Genomic DNA, 14,945 nt, shown 5'->3' with positions numbered 1-14,945 from the left:
TAGCTCAATCGTACTTTAAAAAAGGGTTACAAGACAATATATTGTCTATTGCCTTTTAAATAGACTTTAATAAGATGTGTTTAGAGATTTATAAAAGTGTGTTGAAATGCTCCTTTAAGTTACGTTAGGGAGCCTATATCCATCAGTTGAGGTTAATCAGTCTGCGGAGCAAGACAGTTTGCCAAGTTGAGCACTGAATGATTCTTGTATCTTTATTTTTTGTTGAGTAAACTTTTAAAATGGGCAATGAGTGTCAAGCTCATTGCCCATACACAGACTGTAACAGTAGTGGTAATAAGGATTACCGGACGGAGACAAGATTGCCGCTACACTGGTCATGAGTTATAGTGAACAACATCCAATAATCAATAAATCACCTGCCTCCTTCCTCTAGCTGACATTGTAATCTTCCTTCACGTTTTATTGCCTTAGACTTCAGCCAACTCTCACCGAATAAGGAAGAGCTCTGTAAGATCTCTTTCTTGTGTAAGACTTCACCTTATACCAAATCTCTGTGCCAATGAGCTATGGCTTTGTATGTGAAGTTTCGATGTTGAGCTGCATTTTAACAAGGTAAATAAGTTGTGTGTTTACCTGTTAGCACAAGCGCTGAACTATATTTCTGTTTACCATTCCATGACTTCAGCCTTGAGCTCTCTCAAGGTCCTCAGCCGAAGGAACACTTTGACAGCTACATAGTTGCTACGAGGCCCTGCAGGGCTGTTCGTCAGATTCCTGTCATACCCTTGCCAGCTACATGAACAAACCTGAGAGAGAGGAAAGAGGTGAGCAGAGGAGCAAGAGGAAGACAAGGTGACAAGGTCGAAGAAGGGGATCTTAGAAATAATTGCAGGACGTTTTTAAACAATAAGTGGCACCTGTTAGCTGGACAAGTGTTCGTGTGCACATTCATTGACAGCGTTTTGACTGAATCCGACTCAGTCAAGGCCCATTTAAGTTGTTGGAGGCCAGAGGAAATGCTCAGATAAGTAATGACAGTATGTGAAAAGAAATAGAAGGATGATCCAGATGCACAGACCGACGAGCAGACAGGTTGAGGGATCATGTGTGCGAGTGTTTCCTCAGCGAGTACGTGTGACATTGTTTGTCTAACAAGGATAGTCGGCCTGCCTGTCAGCCGCTCCTACAGTCAGTCGGTGTGCCTGCCTGCCGCCTGACTCATACACACCCTTTGATTTAGCGGAGCTCCATTTTGAACTTGCAAACAGAGCAGTTGCAACAAAGGACAAAGGCAAAAACGGCGCCAACATCCAGCTTAGGCCACCCCTTGATCTTCCATACTAAGACAATAATAATGATAGTTCAAGCATTCTGTCCAAAGATGTTCTGACAATGAGGGAAATACTCCCACCTTCTATTTTTAATCAGTGATATAAAAAAAGTGCTTAGAGATATACACAATCTGTATTTCACCAGGTAGATAAAGATCATGTGGTCAGGTGACAGACTAACATTGAATTCATGCTGGAACTGGAAGAAATGCCAGAAGGGTAGCCCGAGTGTTGGAGTGTGCGCATCACTCCAGGCTTGTGGCTGAGTGATAAAACTGGTCCGCCCAGCCACTGCTCACCGCAAGCACACACACACAGCACAAACATTGCCCTGTCCCTGCACGAGAGGGGAGACCAGTTCGCTTCGGGAGTCTCTGACAGGACGACAAAGCTCTGGACCACACTGCATCTAGGGTCAGGGATCCAGACAACTTGCACAGTCATGCACAAGGCAAGGCCTGAAGAAAAGGCCCGAAGAAAGTCCAGCTTTGTGACACTAGGGTGCCGTATTTACCGTTTCCTGCTGATGTTGTCCTTTTGGACACATCAGACTGTAACTACTGCAGTTGTGTGGTTTGCTGCCGGGGATAATGAGAGCGAGACAGAGAGAGTAAGAGAAGGCACAGTTGTTGTTTGTGACTGATTCAAGCCAGATCAAAGGTAGACTCAGCAGAGCAGTGGGGTCATGCTGATTAGCCCACAGACAACATAAAGGAGGCACGGGATTGACAAAAGTTGTGCAAACATCACAGTAAAATAATAAAACAGATGAGGCCCACGCTCTGACATCCTTTGTGTCTGTGTAACGTGAGAGTCTTGTGGTAAAGATCGCAGACAGATGCGATGGGACTGTGACCTCAGCGACTATCTGTCCCAAGAGGCCACAGGGCAGGGTGCTGTGATGAAAGACGGGTGTCTGTTTTGAGACAACCCTTTGCGGGCAAAACAAGAGGACATTGTGTGTAAACTTACAGAGAGAGAGAGAGGAGAAGAAGAGGGTCTATATGTGCCTTTATAAATAAAAAAGCAGGACTAAAACAAAAGGAAATGGTCCGAAGTGTCTGACCTCTTTGCTCGAAAGCACGAGTATCAGACTTGCAGTTTGCGAGTCCCAGTCCTGGTCTACTTTGGCGGCCCGGCCAACCACCTCGGCCTGCTTCCACTCCCCTCTCACCTGCTCTCTGCTCTAAAGTGTGCAGCCGCCTACGGCTGGAGCTTTGGCGCAGGTCGCATCTTTTACTCAGACACGCTCCAGAGGTTTTGAGTTTCATGTTGCCCTGGAGGAGCGGAGAAAGCACCTGTTGTGGAGACGAGGACCAGCAAGCTTCAGGTGTACGTGTGTGCAACCGGAGCTGGGTGTGTGTCCGTGTCGAACAGGGCCTGTTATCTGTGTCGTCTGGGCCACGGTTACAACAGAAGACACAGAATACTGAGTAGAAGTGGAAACGTTAATCTCAGCCTGACCTCTGACCTCAAGGAGTCGCTCTGTGCCTCACTGGTTTACAGACATTGTTGTCCTTTGGACTGATGCTATCTGACCAGATGAACTCTGCATAGGAATAAATGTTTGACTTTTGGGTTTCTTTCCTTTTTTTTGTTAAAATGAATGTTCCATTTTACAATCAAACAAATTTTCTTTTAGCACAAACGGAATTGCAAGATGTAACTACCGGCTTGGATCAGAAAACCAAACACAGAGTTGCCCCGTATCCCTCCTGTAGTGCAACAAATATTCATTGTTTCTTAGAGTTTTACTATTTCACTACCCTCCCATTCACCCCTGGACTTTATATTATGCTCTCTTTCAAGTCCCCCAGCTGCAGGCTCTAATGGTAAGGCTTCACACTGTCCTCATAAGCGGGTCTGGTTAAAAGCATAAATCCTGAGGGCCGCCTTCACACCAACAAGAAGCTCTATTTAGACGTGCAGAGTGTAGGGAGCGAAAAGCGTAGAATGAGGGAAGGAATACAAAAATAAAAATAAGTTTGATATCAATCAAAGGGTCAACCACAGCTGATGCAAGATAGATGTGATATTACAGGGTCTTGTCAGGCTGAAGTCAGTTGGAAAGCTTTGTTGATGCAGTACATTGTAAATCTATTATGGCTCCTAATTTCCCTTCATACCACTACAAAGCATAGCAATGATATAGTGGCTTCAAGATGAGTGTTGCCAGTGTCAGACATACAAGTCTTTCCTCCCTATGTTTGTACTCTGACCCTGATGAAAGTGCACATTTAATAGAGCATATTTTGGAATACCTTCTCTTTTTAGAAAGGCTCCTACCGGCATTATATCAGTTTTACGCGGCCCAGCCTTTATGTTAAGACACCTAATCCGTTTGTCTTTTCACAAATGTAAGCATTTTGGATATATCCAAGCTCTAAAATAGACAGATGCAGCTTACCTTGACAGGACAAAATTACAAAAGAAAATAGCCATTAGCTTTTACGTGATTTATTTTCAGTATAAATACAAGTACAACAAATCTACATTCCTACTATCCGGTCAAAATCCCAGAGCACCTCAAAAGCCCCTAAATGGAAAACTTGGATGAGGATAAGGCCAACATGTTTCCGTCTTCAAACATGGCTTCCTGTCGGATGACACATATTCTGTTTGCTTAGGTGACATCGTCTTATTAACAGGTACAACAGTAATAGAGCACTACAATAGAGTGACAGTCGCACACACCTGTAACATATACTTCACAGCATTGCAGGCATACCAACCGATCGACATTAGCACAGCCGGCATTTTTTTACTCATAGTTGCGTTACGTGTTTCTGCACAAACATGCTCCCTTCTCTTCTGTGCTACTCCATAAGTAATCTTTTCATCCTCGGATATTCTACACAACTCTTGTTTCACCGTACCACCTCTCTCTTCGACCCCTTTGTCATGCTGACGGATAACCCACACTGGATCGGTGATAACAAGGTCCAGCTGTGGCAAGGACGTTGCTGACAGTAGATAGGGATTAGGATGTGGGAGTGTGTGTTAAGAGAAGTAGTCCTTTGTCTTCTCATCGGGCCAGGGACATGGGTTTTTTTTGGGGGGGGCTGCCTAAGTTATCATTTACAACCATTGTGTATACACGTCTCTGTGCTACTGTAGTAAATCTAAACGAGGAGCTGCCGTAGTAATATATTTTAGTAGTGCATCACAGTGAACTAAATCACAAGACCTACAACACTGTAAATCATACTCTAATGCACATACCACAAGTATTGTTCCTTTAATAGATTAAGTCCCAGAAGAGAAGGGGCCTCTTTGATGGGAGTATGCACTCTGTAGTGTGCAGCCTTATCCCCTTACTGTGACTTGGCGTGGTGCCCCCCTGTAGTCTCTGCTGAATTATGCAAGTGCACAGTGACCCGCCACTCCTCCACACCCACACATACACACCGCAGTGTTCTTCCCCCTCTTGTAACCTTCATTGCCCCTCAGCGTTGGCCTTCAGCTCTGAAGATAAGGGCTCTTGACGCTTGGCCTGCCGGGATTTAATTGCTGAAACCCACTTCACCCTCCCAAAGCCGGGCCTTATCCAGCTCTCCACCCCGGTGCCCCTGCTGACAGAACCCTGCTTTTGTCTCCACTGTTCCCCTGCTTTTCTTTTCTTTTCCTACTCATCTTCAAAAGAAAGAAAAAGCAGGAAAAGAAGTGAGCCGAGGGAGAGAGGGAAATGTTTTTCTTCGTTTTGTCCCTTCAATTTTTCTTTTCAAGGGGCTGTATTTCACTTAGTGTTGCGCAAAGACGTTCCCATGGTTCTTTCTTCATTTTCTCTTTATCATTACTGCCCCTGGGTTAATTCTACATACTCATCAGCCAACACGTTTTATTCTAATACAACCCACAAAACTTCAACACATGCTTTAAGAAAACAGAGATGCAACAAGAATTGTTAGAGAACAGATCTGGTCACGAAGATGTTTGAATGTCCATTCATATAAGCAGCGCCATAATTTATCCAATCCATCGTCTGTTTATAAACCGCAAATGGCTCCCGGTTAATCTCTGAATGCCAAGCCAGTGAGATAGACAAGCTCACTTTTTCAAACTCAGCTGCTGCCGGTCTCAGGAATGTCTCAACAAGCGCGCAGGGGAGCAAAAAGGAAATTACAACTCAAGAGAGGAGGAAGAGGAGGAGGAGGAGGAGGAGGAGGAGGACGAGGAGGAGGACGAAGAAGGCAAGGAGGGAGAGGGGCATTCCTCCTCATGCAGGATGACAAGCCTGTCTTTCTGCTATCTCCCTCTCCCTCTCTCTCTCTCTCTTTCTCTCTCTCGCTGGGCCCTCCACCTGCACACACTTCAAAACACTGAAGCCACACAGCCAGGAGTCACTCAGCACGACGGTAATCTGTGGCTCCAAACTGTAGTGACGCCCCAATTGTGCCTTATCTTACCCACTGATAAGACCTGCACAAGTCACTCTTATCCAGAAAGAAAGAAAACAGGAGACTGTAACCTAGCAAGCTTCGGTTTATCTGTGACCTGGCAGTATTCACTGACTGAACTCCTCCACATCCACATCCTCAAACAGTTTCTCCTCCATTTGGTTATCAGATGTGCGTGGCCCAGTTTGGAATGAGGCACACTCAAATAAACAATGTGCCACGTTAGAGCCACGTTAGAATCACCACGTTGAGTTTCTAAGAAAAATACTCTCAGTTTTATCTTGCTCTCCTCTCATGGCTGCCTTGATGTTGTTGTATGTTCTGGCACCGAACCCCCAGGCCCTGATATAGTGTACCAAAGTCAGGTTTCTACATCTCCGGAAGGAATGGGATTGCATTCTTTTGGGCAACTTCAGTCCCATATTATGATACTTCTCTCAGACAAAACCAGAGAGCATACCGTGTTTGTTCTGAACAGGCATTCTTTAACATAAAGTATGGGGACTCTCTCTTTGACAGATACACTTCTACATATACACTGCATGCGCTTCAACTTGATTCTCCCAAACCATTTCAACCCTTGTTTTGTACACACCCTTGTTGTGTACACACCCTTGTTTTTGTACACAGACACAGCAGCCACACTTTCTAGAATTTCAGAATAGAAATCAGGGTTCCGAATTTTTCCAAACTTTCTGAAGGGCTGAGGTTGTACTCAGAATCAGAATTTTAAGGGTTCTTTGTAAGACTAACAGTTCCATGAAGAACTGCTTTGAGCCAGAGAACCGTTTTTGAAAGCACAGGCGTTAAATTTGTACGTTAATACGTGTCATTATTGAAAGTGGAAGAACACGTTAATAATTACTACAGTTAAAATGTTCTTACCTTTGACTTTTTTTATACAACTGAGGCATGTCTCAAAGATTCTTCACAACTTTGGACATGTAATTACTCACCTGTTAAAGTAAATTATGGGATAACTGCAACCCTTTCAGCTGTAGCCGACCACAAGCTGTGGCAATCAGATGTTATTGTTTCTTTCTGGACAAGACTTTCAAGTAACAACTGCAACAATTAGCAGGTCCAACTTTTCTGCATGACTGCTAAAGTTCAGGTAGTTTTTCCGTGCTGTTAGTCGGGGCTGCTTTGTTCAATCAAGCCTTGGGGTTTGAGTGGGGTCATGTTATTGATGTCTGGCTGCACAGAATAACATTTATACCCTGTCTGAAAGAGTTATCTGAATAATAAGAGTAACCCGTTGGCAGTGGGTTTTTAGGGGAATGCCATGTTTGAGTTTATACACTGGAGAAGGAAAAATAAGACATCAGGGAACCTTTCCAATGAGGCTGCAATTTCAAGGAGGAGCAGAAAGAAAAGTATGCTGAAAGAGAAGGAAAATAAATGCCATAACTGTGGTATGATGTGATGATACCCTTCCTCTGCCTCAAATCCTCCCCAAAAACCCTTGATCTCCTCTCCAAGTTCTGACATTTGAGGCAGTGATTAAACAGAAAGAGCAGCAAATTAATTTGAAAAAGGATACATTATTTAAGTTGGCAGCAGCTCTGATGCTACTGTAACATACACTGAGATAAGTACATGTTTCTCTATTAACAGAGGACAGACGAACCTGGCATTCACCAATAATAAAAAATAAGATTTGCATATAGGCAAGGCAATTAGACAGAATATGTGCATTTCTTTCCCAACACGTATGAACACACTCAAAACGAGTTTTGCATAATATATATATATATATATATATATATATATATATATATATATATATATATATGGTGCGCGAACAGAATGTTCTCTGTGTGTAAGCTCCATCTGTGCTTGGCTTTTCATTCAGGTATTTGCTGCACCATTCAAGGCCCTATAGGGTATAAGCTCCCTCAAGCATTCAAGTCAACCAACATAAAAAGTTTGTAGACAACTTTTTGTACTACCCTCACCTCCAAATCAATAAACTTAGGTCGAGACTTTATCTAAAGTAATAACAGGACACATGGGGAATATTTTATTTATTTTTTGATGCCATTATGGACAAAGAAGTGCTTTCTACTCCTTGAGAAGTAAAAAAAGTTAAAAGAAAAAAAAGAAAAGACTAAACAGACAAAACAGCCGTCGCAAGAAGAGAAATGGTCAACAGATAGAGATGTTGCCTCTTCCCCCCACGGCCGTCTTACTTGATAGCAGAAGATGATAAACTGCCATGCAGACTCCTGTCGGCAACTAGTTTCTTCTTTATCTCCCCTCATTCCTCTGTCCTCTCCATCATCCCCTCCCTCCTTTTCAAATACTGAGTTGTTGATGCTCTACCAGGGCGTTTGTTTTGGAAGGCTTGGGTTCAGGTGAAATGGGCTTAAATCACAGTAACATATATCTCCTGATGATCTACAGTACTCTTTTCTGTTTCTGTATATTTCATCCAGAATTAGAGACACTTGTTTGGCAAGCAGCAGCACTGGCCGCCAGTCTTCGTAATGACAACATAAAAAGCGTGTTATTTATAAAGTGTCTATGGTCAGAGAAGCAGATCAGGCTCATCGGAAAGCGTCTTTCCAAGTTTAGAACGCTACAAAGTAAATTATCCACAGATGCGTGGCCACGTGCAACATGGCAGACATACAGCCAAACAAAGTTGACACGGTATGGTTATATGAAACTGGAGAGAAAAGAGCAGTGTTTATGGTGAATCACTGAGAGGGCCTGTGTCAAGCTTTTCACTGTTTCAGTGGCTCTGGAGGGACAGAAAAATGTTCAGAGCCACTGTGTTTTCACTTTGATACATCATCTCAGAAACAAAGTATTGGATTTGTTCTTTGCTGCTGTGTGCCTTTTTGTTTCTTATGCTATGAAGTGTGTCATAAACATAGGGAGAGCGGTTCACTGTGACCCCACTACAACCACAGTATGTGCAGGACAGTAAATAGCAGTGGGTGGGCGGCTTACAAATATACATTTATCTATTTAACACCAACATGTATTGTCATATATATGCATGTGTGGCTGTGGTCATGCACACCCACATAGCATTCTGTAGGATCATTAGAAACAATGGTGTTGGCGTGCTCCAAACTATCTATTCCACAGATTATTCCAAGAAGAATCTGGCACTCCTTTAACCAAAAAACATGGCTAGATGCCACTATGTCAATTTAGAGTATAGCAGAAAACTCCCTCTGAAGCCTGATATCACGCCTAGAACCCTATTGTTTGAGAAACCTTGTGACAAGATACTGACTTTGATCACTGGCGATGCATAGTTAAACCTTTGATAGTAATCTCACTCTTTGAAACACAATAAACAGCCTCACAGTTGATCAATAGCTGACCTATGATGGTTTAGAAACTGTATACTATAGGGAGACAATTTGGATTGTTCAAGAAATTTAACATTATACTGCATCTGTTTCTCATTTCTTGGTGCAACAGCTGGATGCTCCTAAACTGAAAAGTGCCCATACTACTGTGTATCCTGTACAATTTGTCAGTATTTACTATATATTTCTCTTGATGGTTATGCAGGTGATTGACATATGATGTGTTCTCTTGTTATAGGCCGAGCCTGGAGAGAGAAAGAGTCTGCACCATGAAGGTCTTTCTCATTCCACTGATGCCCTTTCTGCTCTTCCTCATTCTTCCTGATGGCACCTGGTCCAGTGACTGCCCAGAGGACTGCTCCTGTTCCACGCCAGACTCCATCTTGTGTTTCCAGAGACGCTCCTCTACCATTCCCATGGGAGTGCCCCCATCCACAAAAAGTCTCTACCTCTTTGCCAATGGCATTGAGGGCTTGACAACTGAGGACTTTGATGGCATGGAAAACCTGGAGATGCTGGACCTCAGTCAAAACAAATTGACTGAACTTACTGATAGGGTGTTTGAACCTTTGACCTCTTTGAGAAACCTGGACCTGTCATCCAACCAGATCACCCACATTTCAGAGGAATGCTTCCAGGGTATGGCACTGCTCGAGCGCCTTTATTTGTACAGTAATCATATCGAGACCATCCACCCTGCTGCCTTTAATGGCTTGGAGCACCTGCTGGAACTCAAACTGCAGGGCAATCAGCTGACATCTCTGCCTGCTCTCTCAATGCCACGGCTGCTGCTGTTGGACCTTCGTTTCAATGTCTTACCCACCTTGGGTCCTTCAGATCTCCACACCCCAAACCTTGAGTCGCTCAAATTGGGTGGTGTGGGACTCATCAGCCTGAATAAGGAGCTCATATCTAATCTAAAGAACCTCCATGAGCTGGACATCTCAGGAAACAAACTTGCGTCCTTCCCCTCAGCACTAAAGGAGACCAAAGGTCTGATTCATCTCAGCCTGGCTTTGAACCCAATGGGCCCTCTTAAGGTTCAGGACCTGGAGAACCTTGGAGAGCTGCAGGAGTTGGACATTAGCAGCCTAAGTTTGCAGGGCCTTCCTGAAGAGTTACCCCAACTCTTACCCCACCTCAGAAAGCTAACAGTTGCAGAGAATCCCTTCAATTGTCTCTGTACCTTAGCATGGTTCCCAAGATGGCTAAGAGCCCAGAGCATCACCTTGGAGAGAACAGAGGAGACCCGCTGCCATTTCCCACTAATCAATGCCGGAAAGGTATTGGAAAGACTGGAGCACAGAGATTTGGGCTGTCCTACTACAACTACAGTCACAACTAGTACTGTCAAAACTACCACTACCCTGCCTGTTCCTACCACTACCCTCCTGAGTACTACTAGAGCTATTCTAGTCCCCAGGGCCAGTGACAATCCTACAATCAAAGATGACTCTCCCTTGCCCCCTGTCCCTGCATCCCCCAGTAGCAGCAGTATGGACCAAGGCGAGGAGCAGCATTTCTGTCCCCCTCACACCTGTCTGAATGGGGGTACTTGTCGGTTGGACCAGCACGGTCAGGTAGACTGTACCTGTCCACATGGCACCTCCGGCATGTATTGTGAAGTCCAAAACCATCACCCGCCTTCACCACCTGAAGCTGACGTCCCCATGGCAACGGTCAGTGTCGATGTACCAGACATCAGCTCACATCAAGCGACTACAACTTCAATCCTGCTGGATCTTCACCGCTACATTGAAATGCGGCCTTACATCCGTGGAATCCGCCTCACCTATCGTAATCTCTCTGGACCAGACCGCAGGCCGATTCAACTCAGCCTGCCAGCAACCTTCCCAAAGTATATACTCAGAGGCCTGCAGCCCAACTCCACCTACACAGTGTGTGCCAGTCCACTAGGTGCCCCTAGTGGCACAGACCGTGTCTGCACCGAAGCCCATACGGTCGCTGAAAGTGTCAGCAACCGTCGTCAACAGATTGATGACCAGAGGCTAACAACTATGCTTGTGCCTGCAATTGCCATCTTGCTACTGCTGGTACTAATAGCAATAGCAGTGGGAGTGGTATGCTATCTTCGCAGGAAACGGGCCAAGGGCCACCTGGACCTAGACTGTGAGCCCTCCCAGCTAGAGTTGGATGGAGTGAAGGCTGGTGTGGACAATGGGGCACTGCCTCAGAAACAGCCCCAACTTATGATCCCTGAACCTGCTGTTCAGAATGGCAATCTGGAATATGAGGAGTTGCTTCTGCAGGATCACTGTACATCAAATAACAATATAACTTCACACAAGCCCTCCTACTTTTGACACTTGACTTTGATTTATCAGACCTAAAGGAGGGTTTGAATTCTTCAGCTCTGTTTTCCCCACGGGTGAAATACAAAGAGCGGCAAATGGAGTTGTGAAAGTGGAGGACACGGTATCAAACCAGCCAAACAGCAAAGGAGAAACTGGACATATATTTAACTCAATGCCCTCCGGTTGTCTTGAGTAAACTTTAATTAAACATGCTCAAAAACATTGGTTTGGACTTAAAAAAGCATTGAAAGTGCCTCTACTCCATTTACATCCATTCTGCTTTAACAATATTTCCTCACTCCCATTGCTAGAATGGCAACCTTTCAGCTCCCATGCTGTGATGCTGGGACTAATGGTGTGTTGTGATTAGCTGAAACCTAGAGTTAAGGGACATGGCGACCTCAGGCCTTCCTTTATCTGTTCAGAAAGGAGAGTGCACTGAAATGGGGTTGTGCTGCCCTTTCCCCATCACGACAGCCCAACTAAACACTATATCAGCAATTGTTTTTGCTGCATGTTGTAACGCCTCAGTACTACCCCAAAGGGATCCGTGCTCGCTGTGAATGACCTTTAAGACACCAAATGAAGTTATACAGAGAAAATATGCTTGTATTCTTTATTTGGCTTTAAAACTCTTTTTGTGTATGTAAGTTTTTTTATACACGTCTCTTTATGTTAAATGTTATTGTGCAACATTAAGACTGTTAACAGCCCTCTATAGTCCCTCCCTCCCTCCCTCCCCCACACACACACTTCTTGTGACTAACAGACAAAACAGCAGATTAAAATCTTTGAAGATTAAAACTCGTTTGGTACCAGCAAAGTCAATCAAAGGGCTTTACCCCCAGAATGTCAGACAGACTAAGTAGATGTGAGTCTGGACAGACTCAAGACTAAATCCCCCTTCTCGGTTCTGAAGCCCTCAGTCTGCTTTGCCACCACAAAGGGAGAAAGAAGGTAAGCGGGATTACAAAAGGTACAGAGGGAAGCAGTTGAATGAACCCCCTTCTGTTTCAGTGCTGCACTCAATTCCATACAGTTTGTAGCTTGCTTCAATTACAGTAAGCAATCAAATGACTACACAGCAAAAGAACTTTAGAGACTTTATTTATTATTTATATTTACCGCAAAGGAAACTCAGTTTTATCCCGAAACAACAATTCATGTACATCATGTTACGTGGCCTGGCCCACAACAAGCAAAGCAAATAGTGGTTGTGCTATGCATAATTTCTCCTTCGCAAGGAGGGTCCCAGTTTTGCTCAATTACACCTAACACGACAATGTCCATGAGAGGAACAGCCTTCTTTATACCGTTATGTAGAGGACAAGGAGACCTGCAGAGTGGGAGATCTACAGAAGGTTATTGTGCGAAGATCCAAATCTGTGAATAAAGGGCAAAGAAGGACTCAAAGTAACCGTGTGTGTGTGTGTGTGTGTGTGTGTGTGTGTGTGTGTGTGTGTGTGTGTGTGTGTGTGTGTGTGTGTGTGTGTGTGTGTGTGTGTGTGTGTGTGTATCTGTCAACTTCAGTGATAATACAAGTACGTGTTCTGTCTTGTGCAAAGAGCTGCAGACATCAAGTTACTATCAGTTACCCTCGCTATCTGCCCGCATGTCACGGAGTGCTTTAAGCACCGAACAACGCTATAGGCAAACGCACCAAAGACACATCTGTGAATGTCAGTAACCTACCTACAGTATTCCCAGAGCACAATTAACAGTTCCCTGCTAACATGTCTTTATAACCCACACAAACAAATGCAACTGGAATAATTGTTTGTCAAATAGAATACATTGAAGATAACCAACATTATTTTCGATGTGATTGTTAATTTTTCCCTGTTTATTTCGGGAAGCTCTTTGTTGTCATTCATTTGTTTTTTAATTTTGTGAACTTATTTGTACAAGTGAAAAGAGTGATATTATCATTAAATGAATATCCAAAAATAAAACGGCTTGAGTTTTCTTTTTTGTAGTTTCCACCTTTTGCTTGTAAGAGGATGGATTAGATTGACAGGCAGCGGGGAGGGATTATGTTTGTCATTAACTTCCCTTTCCTTTTAAGCCATCACTCAACAGTGCGACGGGAGAGATCACAGGAGGGGGAGTCCAAGAAAAAGAAAAAGAAAGGAACAAAGGCACAAGTGTAGGTGTAATTATCCTGGATATCAGCAAAACATAAATCAGTTTGTGTGTCTGTGTGTACTTGTGCTTGTGTATTTGTGCTAAATACATTTCAATAGTGGTCTCAGTTCATTTAGTAAAAAATGTCTATTTATTAGAAAACCATAGACCATAGAGCAGGGTATACCTTAAGGTACAGCTACGTTGTGATTAACAGTTTGATACCACTGGGAGTTGTCCTTGTTTTAGTCTTCAAACTTTAACCCTCTCGTGTCACGTGTGATTGCAAAAAGTCAAGATGGCTACAGTCAAAGTGTTTAATTTGAAGCTTCAAGACGGCAACCCACAAACTAATGGGTGACATCACAGTGACCGTGTCCACTTCTTTTATCCAGTCTATGTATGTACACCATCATAATTTAGCATGTTGATATTCGAAAATACAGCTGATGATAATGCCATCAGTTCTTCAGTTATTTGGTCCTAAACTAAAGAGCCATGCTGCTAGCATGGATAAATATTGCTAAAATCATCAATTCCCAATTTCCAAGATGATATGATTAATAATTAAAGTGTAAGTGTTCTATAAAAGTGCACCACAACCCCAAATGTATTTGTTTTACAAGACTGTTTAATGTGTGCTTTCAATGGACAAAAGGTCTTGAAATTCTTCCATACAAGCAGTGAGCTGGAGGCAAAATGGAAATAAAGATTATGATTGAAAACACTCGTTAAGGTTGTAATTGTATTTAAACATTGTAAATGACTCACTGGTCTAAGCCTAATGAGTGAGCATTGTTTGCAAACCCACACAATAAACAGGCTGACCACCCATGAGTTTTATAGGAAGGATGCTGGTCGGGGATTGATGCACGCACACGCACACACGCACACACGCACACACGCACACACACACACACACACGCACACACGCACACACACACGCACACGCACACACACACGCACACGCACACGCACACACACACGCACACACACACACACACACGCACGCACGCACACACACCTACAAACAAACGCATGCATGCATGCACTGGCCCATAGCTGGGAGCTGTTGTGCAAGGTCCCATGCTAACAACACAAACCCATAAAACAGCACCACTCATGTCATGGGGGCCTTATTATATCAATTTGCTCAGAGAAAGTAAACTTCCTAGAGACATAACAGGAGAATCCCCCTGGGGCTCAAAAATGTTAAACTTATTTGTCCTTCCTCCACTGTTTTAAAAGGAACAGTGTGTAGCATTTGGTGGATCTATTTGGCAAAAACGGAATATAATTTTATTAAGTATGTGTTCTTTAGTCTATAAGCATATGAAAATAGGATTTGTTGGGTTTTCGTTACTTTAGATTGAGCCGTTTATACTGTATATACGGAGCAGGTGCTGTTCACGAAGCTGCCCCAGATGTTTCTACAGTAGCCCAGGACGGACAAACCAAACGCTGGCTCTGTAAAGAGCCTGGAGACAT

General features: G+C 43.7%; 2 protein-coding genes across 2 annotated transcripts in view; one reads left to right on the top strand and one right to left on the bottom strand.

Annotated features, from left to right (window-relative positions):
- Positions 1-14,945, bottom strand: part of LOC306749646 (mitochondrial import inner membrane translocase subunit tim16-like) — a 106,271-nt gene that overhangs the window by 40,511 nt on the left and 50,815 nt on the right. The gene's annotated exons all lie outside the window — the stretch shown is intronic.
- Positions 9,288-11,342, top strand: vasnb (vasorin b; the record flags this gene model as incomplete). Its single annotated transcript, XM_079232959.1, has 1 exon — positions 9,288-11,342. The coding sequence occupies one exon, from the start codon at positions 9,288-9,290 to the stop codon at positions 11,340-11,342; it is 2,055 nt and encodes a 684-aa protein (XP_079089085.1).

Source organism: Taurulus bubalis (genome assembly GCF_910589615.1).
Source record: "Taurulus bubalis genome assembly, chromosome: 17".
Taxonomy (NCBI): Eukaryota; Metazoa; Chordata; class Actinopteri; order Perciformes; family Cottidae; genus Taurulus; species Taurulus bubalis.
This window is presented reverse-complemented; position numbering and strand designations above follow the sequence as displayed.